This window comes from Mixophyes fleayi, chromosome 5, assembly GCF_038048845.1.
Source record: "Mixophyes fleayi isolate aMixFle1 chromosome 5, aMixFle1.hap1, whole genome shotgun sequence".
Classification (NCBI taxonomy): Eukaryota; Metazoa; Chordata; class Amphibia; order Anura; family Limnodynastidae; genus Mixophyes; species Mixophyes fleayi.
In genome coordinates, this window is record NC_134406.1 from 46,314,155 (window position 1) to 46,331,776 (window position 17,622).

The 17,622-nt window shown below is 38.3% G+C and overlaps 1 protein-coding gene across 1 annotated transcript in view; it reads right to left on the minus strand.

The window, feature by feature from the left end:
* Positions 1-4,521: 4,521 nt before the first annotated feature.
* Positions 4,522-17,622, minus strand: part of LOC142159442 (uncharacterized) — a 31,799-nt gene continuing 18,698 nt past the window's right edge. Inside the window, exon 4 of the mRNA XM_075214346.1 lies at positions 4,522-4,694. Coding sequence (XP_075070447.1) covers positions 4,522-4,694 — 173 coding nt within the window. The remainder of the gene's footprint in view (positions 4,695-17,622) is intronic.

Genomic DNA, 17,622 nt, shown 5'->3' on the forward strand with positions numbered 1-17,622 from the left:
CAAGGTTATGTTGTCCCCTTATGCATCTCTTATCAGTACAATATCACACAGTCTTTACAGGAGTGAAGAATTTCTTATAACGACCTCTCAAACCCAGGGATAATCATCTACACAGAACAAGGTCAGCAACGAGTAGAGAAATGGCCTTCATTATCGAAGTCAATTAATAAGTAATGTATTTGTATTCTTTTATATACATCCTGTATCAACACAAACACATACATTCACTCATCTATTTTTCACAAAAACAATTAATTAATATGTCAGGAAAACAGGTTATTCGGTAATGGTTCAAATACCTGTTATACCATTCCCTACTGAACCCCACCTTATATCTTACAGGAAGAGCAGATAGAGTAGAGAGGTGCAAATGCACAAAACTTAAACTACTTACCGTACGGATTTGTCTGCCATTCCTGAAGATTGAGGAGGTATCTGGTCAGTCCTGGGCTGGTATTTTGGGTATCCCGGACGAGTCCCCAATAAATGTCGGGGTACCGAGGCTTGGTGCCCTTATTATCGATCTCTGATAACCTGATTTCCTTTTAGCATATTTCAGTTGACTAGAGAGGATGTTAAAGAAACAAACAAGTTGTAGTTTCAGAATCAGCTCTGAGACACTTCTCAGACTGCTCCTTTATTTATACCTAAGCTCGAGCATTAACTGGTTAACAACAAAGTACATATAAGGAAATATCTTTTAGTTTAACAAATCTTTATTTGCAACAGTAAGTACATATAAGGCAACATCCTTTGTCCAGTGGTGTGAAAATATCTTTCAGGCAGTTGTTTTTTAGTCTTACATCCTGCAATTGTCTCTGGTCCATGGGAAACACTTGTTTTCTCCACTCTTATGTCAAGGGCGTAGTTCTCATGTCTGTAGTTACAGCTTTTTGAGGTATTTCACTCATATATTTGTACCTTTTATATATATATATATATATATATATATATATATATATATATATATATATAACTATTCATTGTTTTATGCTCTTACATGGCTAAATATTTGAAATCACACAATATAATAAATGTAAAACTAGTAAGGTGAAAATGCTTGAGCCATAAGTGCATACTTTTTAATGCCTCCAGGTGACCTTTAAAGGAATGGATGATAAAGAAATTTTGTTAGTGAACAGAACCTTGGTAATAAAGGTCATTCATCCAAAACTTTACCATAAATCAAACTACTCAATAGAAATGAGGTTCATGCTACATTTTCTAATGGAAAGTACAAATTATTGTACAAAGGTCATATTGTGATTTAGAGAAGAAATTATGTGTCAAAAAAAGCTCATAATTTAAATGGGTTTATATATTTGTAATTTGTTTGTATAAGTAGATTGTGCATATCGCCCTCCATCTGTGCCAATGACAAGTAGCTGTTTTTTCATCATGTCTTCTTACATATTTGCTATTGCTTTTGATCCATTGGATGTCATACAGTAGAAAGTATTAAATTCACATTCATGGTTTAGCACAGCATGCATACCATACAATACAACCTTTAGCAACTTAAATCAACATCAGTGTGTTTAACTAAAACATATTGCCAATAGTGCATTATAACAAGATTGATTCAGTGCCAGATTAATTATTGCAATAAGCAAAAGATTAACTTCTCCTAGTATAGTACATTAATCTGTAGTGGTTGCCCTGGAAACATGCACAGGTGCCTTTTTAGTGGTCATTTAATAATAATATAATACTACTAATAATAATAATAATTATAGTATATAAACATATACAGAAGTGGAAGTTACTCAATCAATTTATAGGCTCATAGCAAGTGCTTTAAAGGGTGGGGTTATCCTAAAACAAACACACAGAAAATTCCCCCAGCACACTGCTATAGCCAGCAAAAGACCTGCCATTTCTACTGTAGATAAAAATGCAAAAGTCTCAGTAGCACACATTTGCAAATGTATGTTAAAGCCACCCGCCACTCCACGGCGCTTTTGCTAATAGGGTGGTCCTAACTCTAAACAGTGAGAGTCCCATATATTTGGGCCATGCATATATGTGTTTTTAAATTGAGAGCTAACTTACCAAAGAGGTACATAACAACATGAACATGGTTCCTAAAATGGCACCAAGATATAACAATAGGAGTTCCAGACTTACAAATTTTGTAATTAAATAAAATGGCTTACTTGATTTTCGCCATGCTTTTAACAGTTATGTATTTTCCATACAGTTTTAAACATAAATGTACAGAATCTATATTTGATGTATCTGTCATGGTAAATAAATCACACTGTATGTCAAAGCTGTATTGTTTTTGTTTTTTTTCTATTAATTTTATAAAAATGGTGCAGTAACAAAGACAATATTATGTAGATGCAGAATGTACATTTAGTGAAATATAATGCAATGAATCTAGGGGTGACCCTAATGAGCTCTTTAATAACCAGCTTTTTGAAGCATAGCAGAGAGCTAGTAAGACAGCAGGGTGCGGAAATGTACGAGAAAGAAAAGAGTATTTGTTTTATCCCTTTAATTTTCTTTTGTAGAAGCCAAGCTTTGATTTATTTTACTTTTATCTCAGTTTATGGTTTATGTTGATAAAAGACGCAGTATCCCAAGATACATTGAATAAACTGCTTATAGCTAGATGCTATTTCAATTTATTTTTTATTGAATACTTTTTTTCACTGGATTATTTTGGGACTTCATATTCCACATATGTATTGTATGTATCCTGCAGTATATTGTGTTTGCCAAAGCAGAGCGCACCTAGACCCGTATTCAACAAGAGCCGATTCTTCAGATCTGCTTTTAGTTGAATATGGACGTACGTATGTCCAAATTACATGCGTTTTCAAAAAAATGCAATTTGCGTTTATTTTACACTCCTTAATGGATCAGGCCCTCAATGTTTAACTTATATAGAGCTGTTAGGTATGTTGCTGTTATATAAGCACATTCCCAAGCCCACTGTATAGACTTATATTACTTTCATGTAGCTTCAGATCTATATGCTGCCCTATAGCCTCTATGTCACCATATAGCCTAATTTCAACTATTAGCAGGAATTCTATTAATGCTGTAATATGCCATCTGCAGTAATATGTCAGCAAGTAATGCCCAGTAATATGCAAGCTGTAGAAGAAATAGCAAAACTACCTGATACCAACAGTAGCACTAATGCCCCAAAATTTGCCACCAGAAGCTGTAATGGGCAGTAATTTGCCAACATTAGCAGTAATACCCATCATAGCAGTAATGCCCAGTAATATGCTAACAGCAGCAGTAATGCCCAGTAATATACTAACAACAGCAGTAATAATGCTCAGTAAATTGTAATTAAACTGCAAATTAAAATTAACACGTCATTCCAGGAAAGGGTGGGAAAACTGTAAAAAGATGTACATATGTAAGCAGAAAAACCACCACAGGTAAAAAAAATATATATACTTTTTCACTATATAGAAAATGTAAACACTCAGGGCCTTGATTGCATGATTCTGCAATGCGAATTCCCAACACTTATGACTCCATACTTCTTTAGCGGCAGAACAGGGGAGGGAAAGTGAGGAATAACGTAGGTCATGTACAGTAAGGACGTTTCAACGCAGATGCGGCCGATTGAAGTCTTGTTAAGTACGCCTATTTTCAGCTGTATCTTTTACATCTGCTACAGGGCAGATGTAAATGCTGGATGATCGGGATGACTGACACAGCATAGTCTTTAAGTTAAAAATTACACATATGCGTGCCATAGAGGGCAGTTCATTCTTGATGTGATTAACTAAACCTTGCCAAAAGACCGCTACAAGGGTTTCATTGTTCCACCCACTCTCAGAGGTGAGGATAAGGAATTTTGTCACATATTGGCCGACCATCATGGATCCTTGTTGGAGCTTAAGTAAACTGTAAGTAACAGAAGAGGCTCTACCAGGCTCATCAAAGGTTTTCCTAAAGACCTCAATGAAGACTGTGGAACTCTGCAGAACAGCATCATTACGCTCCCATGGGGGGGTGACCATGCAATTGCCTGGCCAGATAGCAAGAATATCATATAGGCAACCTTAGCTCGTTCAGAAAATATATTTCCAGGGAATCGTTCAAACTGGATTGTTCATTGGTTTAGAAATCCTCTGCATTTCTTAGGATCTCCAGAAAATTTCTAAGGGATAGATAGGGAAGCGCAAAGAGGAGGAATTAGTAACCGTGATGGCTGGGGCTGACAGAGAAGATACCTGCACTGACGGGTTCAGTGAAGCTTGAAGGGTATCCAGGCGATTAGCCAGACCTTGCAGACATTGAAGAAGTTGATGGTTCGATTTTTGCTGCACTACCCATAAAGCAAGATGCTGAATCAAAACACGAAGTGCCGGATCTACAGCGCCGTCCATATGGGCCAGAGTATTCTGTCATGATTCACACTGGAAATGTAGACGTACTCCTGCTAGCCATTGATGCTACTGAACAAAGAGATGCAGAGTCTAACACTCCCCGGTTTTTACCAAGGAACAAAGCAAGGAAGTTTTCTCTTAGCCGCGTGGGAAGTGTTGATCATGGTCCTCTGAACCAGTCACTAGCGAGGTAGCTGAAGTCCCACTCAGAGCGTAATGGACTAGCTAGATGAGTGCCAGTAGATCCAAGCGAAGGGCCGAAATGTGAGGAAGAAGAATAGTCTGGGTAGACGAGGTCAAACCAGGAATCAAAACGGGACCAGAAACGAGGAGCTAAAGAATAGTCAGGGGGATCAGGAATTAGGAATACAACAGAACCAGAATCATCAAGCAGAAGGATTGTCGGTTCCAAGCTAGTCAGCAACATATACAATGAAATACATGGTACATTTAAGTATATATATATATATATATATATATATATATATATATATAAATATTATATATATATATATATATATATATATATATGTGTGTATATCATCTGTATTACAATCTGTTCTCTTGTTTTCTTAATACTTTATAATACACTTTTCACCTGCTCATCTCCCACAGTGTTACTCTCACCATTGCATTGATTGCCCCGAATACAGGAAGCAAAGGAAGATATATGATTTAAGTCTGCAGTAAGTATTTTACTGTAAGAGTGCGAGTATGATAAATGTGTAAAAATCCTTTATTTGGCTGAAGCCAGACACCAAGAACTAGATCTGTATAAAGTATTGATGCAAAGGAAGTGCCCAATCTCCAAAACTTTATTCTCCTAATGTCTTGACCCCCACTTAAAATAAACACAATTTTCCAAGGGAAAAACTTCACATACTAACCAGGCACAAGGTCTTAGCAAGAAAACCAAGGAAGTGGTCAAAATATTGGATGACGCTTATACCCCATTCATACTGCACCAAAATCCCGGGTTTTTCCCGGGGCGAGCTCAAACGACCCGGGTCTTGGTGCAGTATGAATGGTACAAGTCAAAAATCCCGGGTCTAAAAACCCGGGTCTTCAACCCGGGATTTATCGAGGGGTAATTCCCGGGTCAGACCCGGGTTGCCTGCACTATGAATGGTACAACCAGGGTTTTTCAACCCAAGTTGCACAGAAAACAAGATGATTGGCTGTCTGCCTGTCTCTGGAGGATTTAAAGCAGGAGAATACAAAGAATGTATATGAAAAGAAGGGCAGTTTACAGAAATTTTATTAATGGCTATTACATACATAAATATACCATTGGGTATACATGATTGGAGATATATAGAGAAGGCATACCATCACTATTGTACTTTTTTATATATATAAATCATGCTAATAGATAGAGTATATTTCCCTTTAAAGGTTACTTGTCCTGATTAAAGTGCAGTGCTGTGTATTTATTTGGGTGTCTGATGTAGCTGATATCCCACATTACAGAGGTACAAAGTCTGGGAAATACTAGTTTTGTGAAAGGAAGCAAAGTTCAGGTTTTTCTGCCAGGATTTAAACACTGGAGCAGCATCCAGTCTTCATTTTTCAGCCAATGAAAACTGCTCTGGTGATGACTCCCACAAATTGCCAGGGCACAGACTTGTGCAGTATGAATGGGGTCAACCCGGGAAATTCCCGGGTCCGAGGTGCAGTATGAATGGTGTTTCTGAGCTGGGACGCTCCGAGCCCCTGCAAAAACCCGGCTTAAAAACCCGGGATATTGCCGGGGCAGCAGTATGAAAGTGGTATAAGTAGGACATTTAAAAAAAGCAGTCATGGTCACAGACAAATAAGGCAAGTGTGCAACAAAGTCACTAAGATGAATAGAAAAAAATCATAATCAAACTGCAAAGACAGAAGTCAGAACTGGAAAAGCAGTCAAATAAAAGCAGAAGTGACCAATAATAAGACTATCTACTGTGTTAAACTTATAAGCAACTGATGTGCCTGGCTAGAACTTGCAGGATAAAACTAAGAGAACAATAATTCCCCTTTATCAGTATTTGCCTGCTATAGTGCATATGGAAAAGTGTCAGATTGCCAATATGAGGGAGAACAGAGAATTGGTAGGAATAGGCATCACCCAGACACCAAAGGTAGGAGGCACTATATTGTGACTGTGACGCCCACAGGTTATTTGGCCATGCTAATCAGCAGAGGGTGTACCCTGAGTTAACAACCAAAGACTCCCACACCAATTCAGCTCTATATCGGGCTACCTCGAAGCATATCACAAACCTCCAGTACCATAGGAACATATTTTCATACCATGGCAAATATCTGAATAAGGAATGCTTAAGTTTACTTAACACAAATCACCAACTGAGCTTGAGCATTTTTTCAAAATTGAAACAATTACACTATAACAGTTGTAAAACAACAAACATGGAAACAGGGCCTGATGAAGAGTCACAGCCACCCTAGGCTGCTACACCAGGTGATGCCCCCCCCCCACCCCCACACCACCACTGTGTGTGTAAATATATATTATATATATATATATACACACACAAATTTGCTAAATATTAATACATAAAACACACTTCATTCTGCTCTTCATCTCTTACCTGATCGTGCAGCATAGACTACCTGATGTTTTCTTTTGCTTATTCTTGGAGCGTTTTCAGTTGGCTGGCTTCTGGAAACTTGGAGTCATGTATTTAAAATGTGCAAAAATTCATTATAAGCTAGGCTCCTCTCCTGTCACTGCCTGCATGGCAGTGGTCCTGCTTCAATGTCACCCTGCTTTTGGACATGTAGATGCACAACAACTGCAGGGAACAAAGGAAGGATGAAAATTACTGGTCCTCACAGTCATTTGCTGTAACCTCCACTTTTTTTGTCAGTCCAGCGGAAGCCATAACCCCTTACCAGATCTGATATCCAGCTTCCACTATATCACTATTGAATCACAGAGTATCCACTCTGGTCTCTAGGCATGACCTTTATTACTGGCTCTGTTCCCACACTCATGGCTTCTGGGTACAAGGAGGGAACTAAATCAGTTGGCTGCCCAGTTGGCAACCCTTATCTGAGGGGTGGTCAGCTGAAGCACAAAGTTCGGTAACCCTAGGCGCTCACACTAGTGGAAAGCTGCCTTACTAGAAGTAGGGAACCACCTTACCCCATGTGAGAGTAAAAACTAAAGAAATCTAGCAATGACGCTAAACACTAAATGCAAAAAAGTGAAAAAAATAAGTATAAACACTACCTCTATGTATAAAGTAGGACAAAAAAAAAAATATATAAAGTGTCCAAAAAAATTTTCAAATCCTTTATCCAGCCAATTTTTTTCCAAACGAATCTTCAATAGGCGATTCTCAAAAAAAGAAAAACAAGTGTACATAGTGAAGTTCTGTATTACAATGAAAAAAAATCTTATGCAAAACATGTGGTATCACACTCATGTGGTGTAAGTAGATAGCAAGCCTTTCACAGATATTATGTGATGGAATTTCTTGTCACTCTTTATGAGCTGTTGAGAACGTCCTCTATAGATGAAGCAAAATTCTCTCTGTCTTGTGTTGCTCCAGAAGAGCAATGTGTAACATAATATAAAATATCCCATAGTAAAATTTTGTTAAAGTTGGGTGACAGATACCAACCATACACATTCAAAGGTATGATGTATGGGTAAGAGATAGCAACAATACACATTTAAAGGTTAGATGTATGGGTGAGAGATACCAACCATACACATTTAAAGGTTAGTTGTATGGGTGAGAGATACCAACCATACACATTCAAAGGTTAGAGTAAGGATGAGAGATACCAACCATACACATTTAAAGGTTAGATGTAAGGATGAGAGATACCAACCATACACATTTAAAGGTTAGATGTATGGGTGAGAGATACCAACCATACACATTTAAAGGTTAGTTGTATGGGTGAGAGATACCAACCATACACATTCAAAGGTTAGAGTAAGGATGAGAGATACCAACCATACACATTTAAAGGTTAGATGTAAGGATGAGAGATACCAACCATACACATTTAAAGGTTAGATGTATGGATGAGAAATACAAACCATACACTTTTAAAGGTTATATGTATGGGTAAGAGATACCAACCATACACATACAAAGGTTAGATGTATGGGTGAGAGATACCAACCATACACATACAAAGGTTAGATGTATGGGTGAGAGATACCAACCATACGCATACAAATGTTAGATGTATGGGTGAGAGATACCAACCATACACATTCAAAGGTAGGATATGTGGGTGAGAGATACCAACCATACACATTCAAAGGTAGGATATGGAATGGAGAAAAACTGTTAAAATATAAAACAATTTTATTAAAACATATATCTCCAAAGGTAACAATAGGACTCATAACAATAGGACCTGTACAATGAGAATAATAGATCAAAGGAGGCCTCCGGAAGAGAAAAGGATGTTTTTTTTTTCCAAAGGCCTCCTTTGATCTATTATTCTCATTCATTATTAAAGTTTATCGCTATGTTGGAATTGCTTCTATTTTTCAAATATTTCTTTCCATTGCGATTCGGACCTTAATATTTTTGTATGCCCTCTTTTAAGCTAGCGATTGACCATTATTGGATTATTATAAAAACTGAAATTTTTAATGGATATAGTCCCTCAAGCTTTATTTATATGTATTTATATTTTAGATTACATTTGTGATTTAATGTTTTTTTTATTTGATGCAGAAATTTTCATTTCTGTATATTATGATTTGTACATTATTATTTTTTTATTTGTTTTTATGTACAGTGATGTTGTGAAAAAAAGTCAAAATGCATTGGATGGTTGTGAACAAAGGACTTCCTAACATGTGGACATGTTGATATCATATCAAGGAACTTTATGACCCAGGTATTCACATCTTCTAGAGACTTTTTACTGCATTTATGTCACCTTGTTCCGGTATGTGTCCTTTTGTACCCTTTGGGGATATATCTTTTAATAAAATTGTTATATATTTTAACACCACAATGCCCTACAAGGACCAGCATGCCCATGCTGCAAGTGGCTTCCCGGAGCATGCTGGAACTGGTTAAGCCACAAATGCCAGCATCCCCTGTAGTAGTTCCATAAATGTACCTAATAGTAAAAAAACAACACCCACACCTTAATTTTTTTAAGCATTGTAATTAAAATAACCCCACCCCCCCCCAAAGAAAGACCTATTTTAGCTCTTTGTTAGTTTCTTAAATTCATAGGGATAGTGTTTTGAATTTAGTGAATTCGGGTCGGGTCGACTGGACTGAGGCTGAGTTTACCTTATGACAATGGCATCCCATGTCGTGAGTCTCCCTGTTAGCTGGTTACTAATTTTAGGGGGCATGTTGATTTTTTACATTTATTTGTTTACATTTTTATTTTTATTGACAAGTAAATATATAGCACTTGATGATGATGACTGCTGTATCATTACTCCGGCCACATCAAGATACACTCAGAGCATATCTTGAAACAGCCACATATTTACACTGTATTTTGAGTTGTAAATATTGGGCCTGATTGAAGTCACAATAAAAATTTAAATTCAGTGTTTAAAAAGAGTATGCAATTTTTGTGTAGTTCCATCCATATTCAAATCCAAACGCTTCTTAAGATATATTACAATTTGAGCAGGGATGGAAACACGCTCTATATAAACAGCATGTACTCTCCGTAGGCATAGGTGCACATACAGGGTGAAGTATTTTTTTAGGACTATTTGATAGTAAACAGACAACGTTGTGTCAATCATCTCTATCCCAGGGATTTTACACTTGCCCTATAGCAGGTGCAAAACATATCATAAAAAACAGTTTTCCCTGGCACAATAAGGTGTAGTGGTTATAAAAAGCAAACACAATATTTATTACATCAATTTAATGAAAAATAAATTAAAGGCATTAATATTGATATTGTCCGGACCAGAAAAAGGACTGATATGAGTCAATAGCAATATGCATATAATATAGCAATATTGGATAACTCAATAGCCCGTAGGATAAAGTGTCCAATTAGTCCTTAATCTATAAATATCTAAAAGTAAATTCAAGAAGAAAAGTCCACTTTCAGAAACACAGATAGATGCAGCGAACTTCAGTTCCTATATTAGAGTTCCAGAGTCCCTAGCAAGAAATCCACTTAAAGTAAACAATGAAGCAGGTGCAGCGAACAGCACTCCGTGTGTATAGTCATTCATAAAAGCCACTCACCGCTAGTTGTTCCTGGCATACATATCGGAGAGAGGGAAGCCAAATTATGTCTGAGTGGTAGCAGGGCAGGGTATGTAGAAGAACCTTGTTGCAAATAATACCCGGAGGGAGATCTGGTCCTAATATGCCCCCATAGATCTGAAGTTCTGCGGCTGTTGCTGGTATATACTGCCTCCTCCCAATGCAGGTATACTCCTGTATTGACTTCCCAGCTGTTTCCTCCCCATCAGATGTTTTGTGTGTGCGCATGCGCTGCCTAGGCAGATCAGCCGGTTGACGCGGTGTAGAGCCGCTTCAGCAGGATTATTTAAACGGCTGAAGATATGGCTGAAAACTTCCATACTTACACTAAACACAAGATTTGAATCAGCCGCATCTACATGAACATGTTCTTACTATACATGGCCTACATTAGTTTGCTCTCTCCCTCCCTGTTCTGCCTCTTAAGCCATAAGGGGTCGTAAGTGTCAGATGCATGCGGATATGAAGTCCGCGCAGCCGAGCTCATTTGCCTAAATTTTGTTTCTGGACATTTGCAGTGCTAATCCATGCAATATACGCTACGGAAATGGCTGGACTTGAATCAGGCCTACAGTATCTTATGATATGTGCATTTCAAAATACACATGTAAGGTCGCAATTTTGCATTGTAGATTTATGTTTGCACAACAAAATTGCAACCTACTCTAAATTAGGCCCATAATGTATACTATGCAAACAAATTTGTAATTAATCCTGTGAACATTAAGAGGGAATTCAATTTGGTTTGAGGAGCTGTAATGTGTCTGGGGAAGAGTCTGCGGAGACACAGTGAAGTTTTAACCCAATTCTCAGTTAATTTTCGCTCATGTCCTATAAAGATACGAGGAGAAAATGAGTAGAGATTCTGTACCATATAAGCCGGCAATGTGCACAGTCGGACATCGGGGCTATGTCTGGCAGCACCTCACAGCGAATTGAATTCCCCCATAAGAGCATTATTTAAGTTACTTTTGGGGGCATAAAGTTATGCATTTCCATACTGTGTATACATACCATATCTAGATTTGTGCATATAGTAGACATGCAGGCTCTTACGCTTAGAGAAGTGGAACTGGGGTGGGCAAGCATAACTTGAGTACAGTAAGGGTGTGTTCACGTAAGTGTAGCACCCAATAGAGACACAACCAATGACAACTGGATGCATTCCCAGATCCGCTTCTTAGAAGGTGTATATTTTCGGGAACTGGAGGCTTGCTGTAGAGATTCGTGATGATGATGATGATGACACCAGCATCACATCTAGCCACTTCTAATTGGCTGTTAGCAGCCAATTAGCTGATATTACTTAATTAGTTTCACAGCTATATTATAGCAAGTTGCAGCAGTCTATTCGGATTACTTATTTACCATTACCGCGTGCAGGGCCTGATTATCCAATAGGTTGTCTAAGCTGTAGACTAGGGCCCTAGACTTTTGGGGGGGGGGTGCAAAATTATTAGGGTTTCAAAATTGTGACAGGGAGAAGAATAAAATGAAATTCATTTTAAAGTATAAGAGAATAGTTGCACGCCAAAGTAAAAAGAAAACATGAACGAAAAATGTAGCAAGTTTTTTCATCTTGCCATATTTCAATGGTAAAGGCTGAAGACAATAAGTCTATCACGCATCTCACCGGTTAGTTCCATTCTGATCCTTATGTACATTGGTTTCCCTTGGTTACTGCTATCTGCTGTACAGCCTGATGTTCCTCTATCTTCGGACGCCATTTTGCCAAGTATTCTGCACATGCGCAACCCGGGAACCTTTAAAACCTCTGCTCCGCAGTGATTGGATGATCATCAGCCAGTTCCCTTTAAAAGGGTCCTCCTTTCCCTGAGTGTCAGATCATCAAGTCTCCTTATCTGATAGGAAGCATTACCTCTGAATCCTCTTCGTGCTTATAACTACATTTGTTCTTGACTTCGTGGGTTAGGCCGTTCATTTAACTGCTGCAGCTTCACTCATCATCGGTCCTGTTCCAGAGTTATAACACCTGTGTGGATCTCAGTGCTTCTGCTCTCTGCAGTTCATCGCTTCACAGCATTATTACCTGTTCAGCTTATTCCACAGTGAAGACCTGTGGCCTCCCTGCAGTGCATTGCTCATCATTGGTTCTGTTCCAGAGTTATAACACCTGTGTGGATCTCAGAACTTCTGCTCTCTGCAGCTCAGCACTTCACAGCACTACCTGTTCAGCCTGTGCAGCCTAATCCCCTGCTAAGACCTGTGACTATACTGCATCGCTCAGCATCTGTCCTGTACCTGAATTACTACACTTGTGTATAACTTAGTCCTTCTGAGTCCTGCAGCTCATCGATTCACAGCATATTCTGCTGTTAAGACTCATGGCTATACTGCTGATCAGGGGCGCACGCGAAGAACGGGAGCTAAACAGTGCCCCTACATAGTGGCACTTTACTGTACAGCAGCCGCGGGGCTGTCAAAGAAGCGTCCGCGGCGGTGGTGTATTGTACTACTACAATACAGCACCGCCGCGGACGCTTCTTTGACAACGCCGCAGCTACTGTACAATACAGTGCCACCGAAATGGAGCTGCTTCGCATGTACGGCTGCATACACAGCGTGCGCCCCTGCTGTACATCACACAGCATCCGTCCAGTTCCTGAATTTCCATATACCTGAGGCTACATTCCAGTCTGCCTTACAGCTACTTGGTGGTTCTCTGAATTATCTGCTCTGGCGCCCCCTAGAGGACCACGACCTGCGGTTGAGAGCAGCTAAGACCATATTCCCTTGCGGGAATCCTTGGTGATTACCTCTCTTTCGATAGACTCCGCACCTGTCTGAGGGTAAGCTGTCACTCAAGCAGAGATCAGGCCCATTCCCACTATCCGGCTTTTGTGACAGAGTCATCCTTGGGCGGGTACTTGGGGACAAACGAGCAAGAGAGACAAGGATGGCAACAAGCAAAAGTGTGACAGTCCCCTCTCCTACTTCACATCTTCACTCTCCGTAGCAGTCCTTTATGCCTCCTTTCTGCTATACAGTTCTAATTTTAATTAAACTAAATGAGTGACAAAATTGCCATGAGCCTTTAAAAACTCAAGTGTAGCTGACTTTAGAAAAAATGGGAACATAAACAATGGTCAGGGGTGAAGGAAGTCACATTCTAAACGAAGGACGAGTTTGTTGTTACCTACCATGTATTAGTCTAGTGTGGAATGTGAGGGGACAATATGAGCATATTAGGGCAGCCTTAACCCTTAATCAGGCCCTTACAGTATGGACTACTGCATGAAATAAGATTCACATTTAATTTATAAAGCAGTAAACAATGGATGTATTCCATTACATTTTGTATGGCAAATGTGACTTGTGTGTGTTAATTACACTGTCATGACAGTATGTTCTCTTGTGTACATGACTCTTCATTACATTATTTGTGTATGAATTGGGTGCTGAAACTCTAAGCCATCATGACGTATGACTGAAGCAGAAATACTGCTGTTTTAGTTGGATGTATTTTGAAATGCGTGCAACGCAACATACACATGTAAGTATGCTTTTTTGGGACATCATTTTAATGAGTATATTCAGTGCATAATATGTCGCCAACTCAACTTTTTCTTTCTTTTAGAATAAATGTTCTTTTTTCAAAATTTACTTAGAGCTTATCAAAAGCATTTAGACTAAAAAAATTCCCAGTAATCTCCAGCAACACATGAGAATCCCATGATGACTGCAACTCATGTCAATTAATGCTATAATTCTTCCGTTTTGATTAAGAGGATTGAAAATTAATGACTGCAGTCATCAGAGAGCTTATAATACTTATATATTCTTCTAGACACACTCATCTATTCCCCACGGAATCCCATTCCTTTGGACAAATCTGATAGTTAAACAATTTGACAATATTTGCATATTTAAATTAGGCTATTTATACTCATGAGTCTTAATTGGTGTACGAGACTGACAGCAGCAGGGAAGTGAGAGGTTTTCAGTAATGACAAATATTATTCAGCAGTTCATTAAAAAATAGTTATAACAAGTACAAGTTAAGGCCAGCAATTTGCAAAACTGCATCTTGTTCTAGTTTCCAATCAGGTTTCAAAATTTGGTAATGTGTTAAGGTAATTTCCGCATTAGAACCGCAAATCAGAAACGTGCAATAAAGAAGAACGAAAGGTGTGTGTTTTACAAAGTGATCGATTACATAGTACAGAATACAGTCATGTATTAAGAGCCATATTTTGTATTTGCATCCAAAATCAGATGTGGTCTTTCAAAATAGAATACAGGTGGTCCTGAAAGGTGAGATTGTTCAAACTGCAAGCTGTTCAAGCAATCTGTCGATAGAAAATGAGAGAAACAACTTCATGTGATGAGTGCATAGAACACAAAGCACTTTTTAAATCTCCCACACAGCTCACAGTTCAATGAATAAATTAGTGATTAGTCATTAATGTACTCATTGCACTGTGAAATGTGCAGGTAATTTAAAAATTGCTTTGTGTAACAGCCAGAGATTGTCTGTGTTGCATTGGCAATTTGTGGCTTTCCCAGTATTGTGGAACTTCAGCTAGCTGTAAAAAATAAAATGGGGACATGGCTTTGGCACTGGTCAGCATGGCCAATTTGTAAGAGAGCTCTGAAAAATGGGTCTCTACATGGAACCATATTGCAGATCCCAAATTGGGAATGATTTAAAAAAGCAAAGATCTACGATACACGCAACGGGCCTGTCCTGGCGCCTATGTCAGCCTATGACAATTCTTGATGTTTATATTATTGGTTCCCTGTTTGTTACATGATAGTTTCCTTGCGTCTATTATACTGTTTGAATGCACCAAGACCTGAAAACAGAAGCTATTCTGTTTGTTTTGCACGCAAGGCCTGGGGTGAATTGAGTATCAATGAGCACATATCACTCTGCTATAAGTGAAGTGACTGGACACAGTTCTATCGGTTTATCAGTTTAAGCTTGACCAAACAGCTTCACCTGGGGACTTCTTCACAGGGGCAAACTATTATGATGGAATCGCTATAAATGTTATTAAATAAATAATTGTAAAATAATTAGTCCCCCTTCCAATACCTGTGACCAGTTATACTGCTATACAATCTGGTCTGGTTTTCAATAAAGCAGGGGGATCACACTATAATATGTTATCTCATTCAACTCTACCATCCAACCACTGTTAATCAAAGACCTATGTACCAGTATTGTAATACTATTATTGTAATACCTGTGCATCAATGTATAACCATCTGTTTGACCATTCACAAATAATACTACTTACTAATATTATAGTATTAAATAATATAACTATAAGTGTCGTTAACCTCAATATTTTGCCAACAATTAAATGCTGTTACCTCTTTTTACTTAAGGTTATTTATATCTTACTTCCTACTAGTACCCACCAACTCTCCTGCTCCTCTGATCTCAATACTTCACCAGCTTATTCCCAGCTTCCAACCCCCTTCCCATGTTCTAAACGCCCTATTTAGCCTCATGAGTTTATCCACTCTTCCACATCCCCCTCCTACCCCTTCACTCCCACCACCCACCAGCCTTCCACCTCTACATTTAACCAATCACTACTCCACTGACCCCACTACAACCTCAATCTTCCTAACTCAAGAATTTTTATGTTTGATGCACCAATTTTTTTCCTTTGGATGCACCGGCATTTGTAAATCTTAGAGAGAGTTTGCACCCCCCAGCCCTACACACCTGGTAATAGCTACTTATACTTCTCCAACTCATCCATGGACTATGATTTCATACCCCCATCTACTGTTTTTGGACACCAGCTTTAGTAAAACTCCACCATGCCAACCCTCTACAAGCAGCACCCATGGCTGTCAAAAAATAAGTATTGTGTAGCCTGGACTCAGACCCGGCTGTATAGCAATGGAGCTGGTTAAGGGTTTTAGGATAGGGCAAAGTTTGTCTTTTATTTATTTATTTATTCAAAAGGTTTGCAGCACAGGATGGCACCCACCTAGCCAGTTAAATTGGGCAGGTAACATCTCGCCAAGCAGCACATGTAATGAAACTGTACAGTAAAACCAGATGTTTCACACCCGGTTTTTATCATAAAGTTTTGCTTTTAAACCAGTGTTGGAAGCTGTTTTATACAAATCACTTCTTAGAAGATTGAATTGATTTGATTTTTAAGACCCCATCCAGAAATGGACTTTAATACATCCCGATCAGTATTTTTTTTAATCAGTATTAAAAATAAGACATTTTCGTGGATACACAATTCCTGGTACAAAACTAAAAAACTACTATGATTGAAGGGTAAAATTATAGGCTAAAAGCAAAAATTTAGTTCTGAGTGAAATCAGGTTATATATTAGAAATGCTATATTAGAAAATACTACGTACCTACACTCACTCAACTCAGTGTCTCCCAATGCACTAAATGGTCTCAATCACAAGATGTTCTTTACTACTTGGGCCTTGTTTGGGGATGTCAAAGTCTCTCATGTAGAGCTCACCTAATTCCACCCAAAATGTAAAATTAGCTTTTACATGCCACTATAATAATCAAAACCTAAAAACTTGCTTTAGATTTTGACACCCAATAAACACTCACCCAATCTTTCTTTAATACAAATTTTGTATGCTGAATGCACAGACAAAGCATAATAGTCTAAATATGCTGGCATTATATTTGCTTATTTTAAAAGGTTCCAGTTTAACAGTGTTCACAAATAGTCCAACATAGCTCGCGCTGCGGAATTAGTGGCGCTATATAAATTGATGATGATAGCTCACCCTTACAGGAGTTACTTTTCCTGGTAAGCTGGTTAAGTTATACTGTAGCACAAAGAGGATTATTGGTTCTATGTCAAGAACATTGGACAAATACATGTGTTTTGTTTTATTCTGCCTTATGTCTATTGCATCTAGTGACTACTGTTGCCTGCAAGTGAAGTAGAAACTATATATGTAAAAGTATTCACCAAATTTTGGCGATTTGACAATTGTACCAAGAGCATCGTTTTATTTATTTGTCTACACAAGTGCCTTTACTTTTATTTTTAATTGG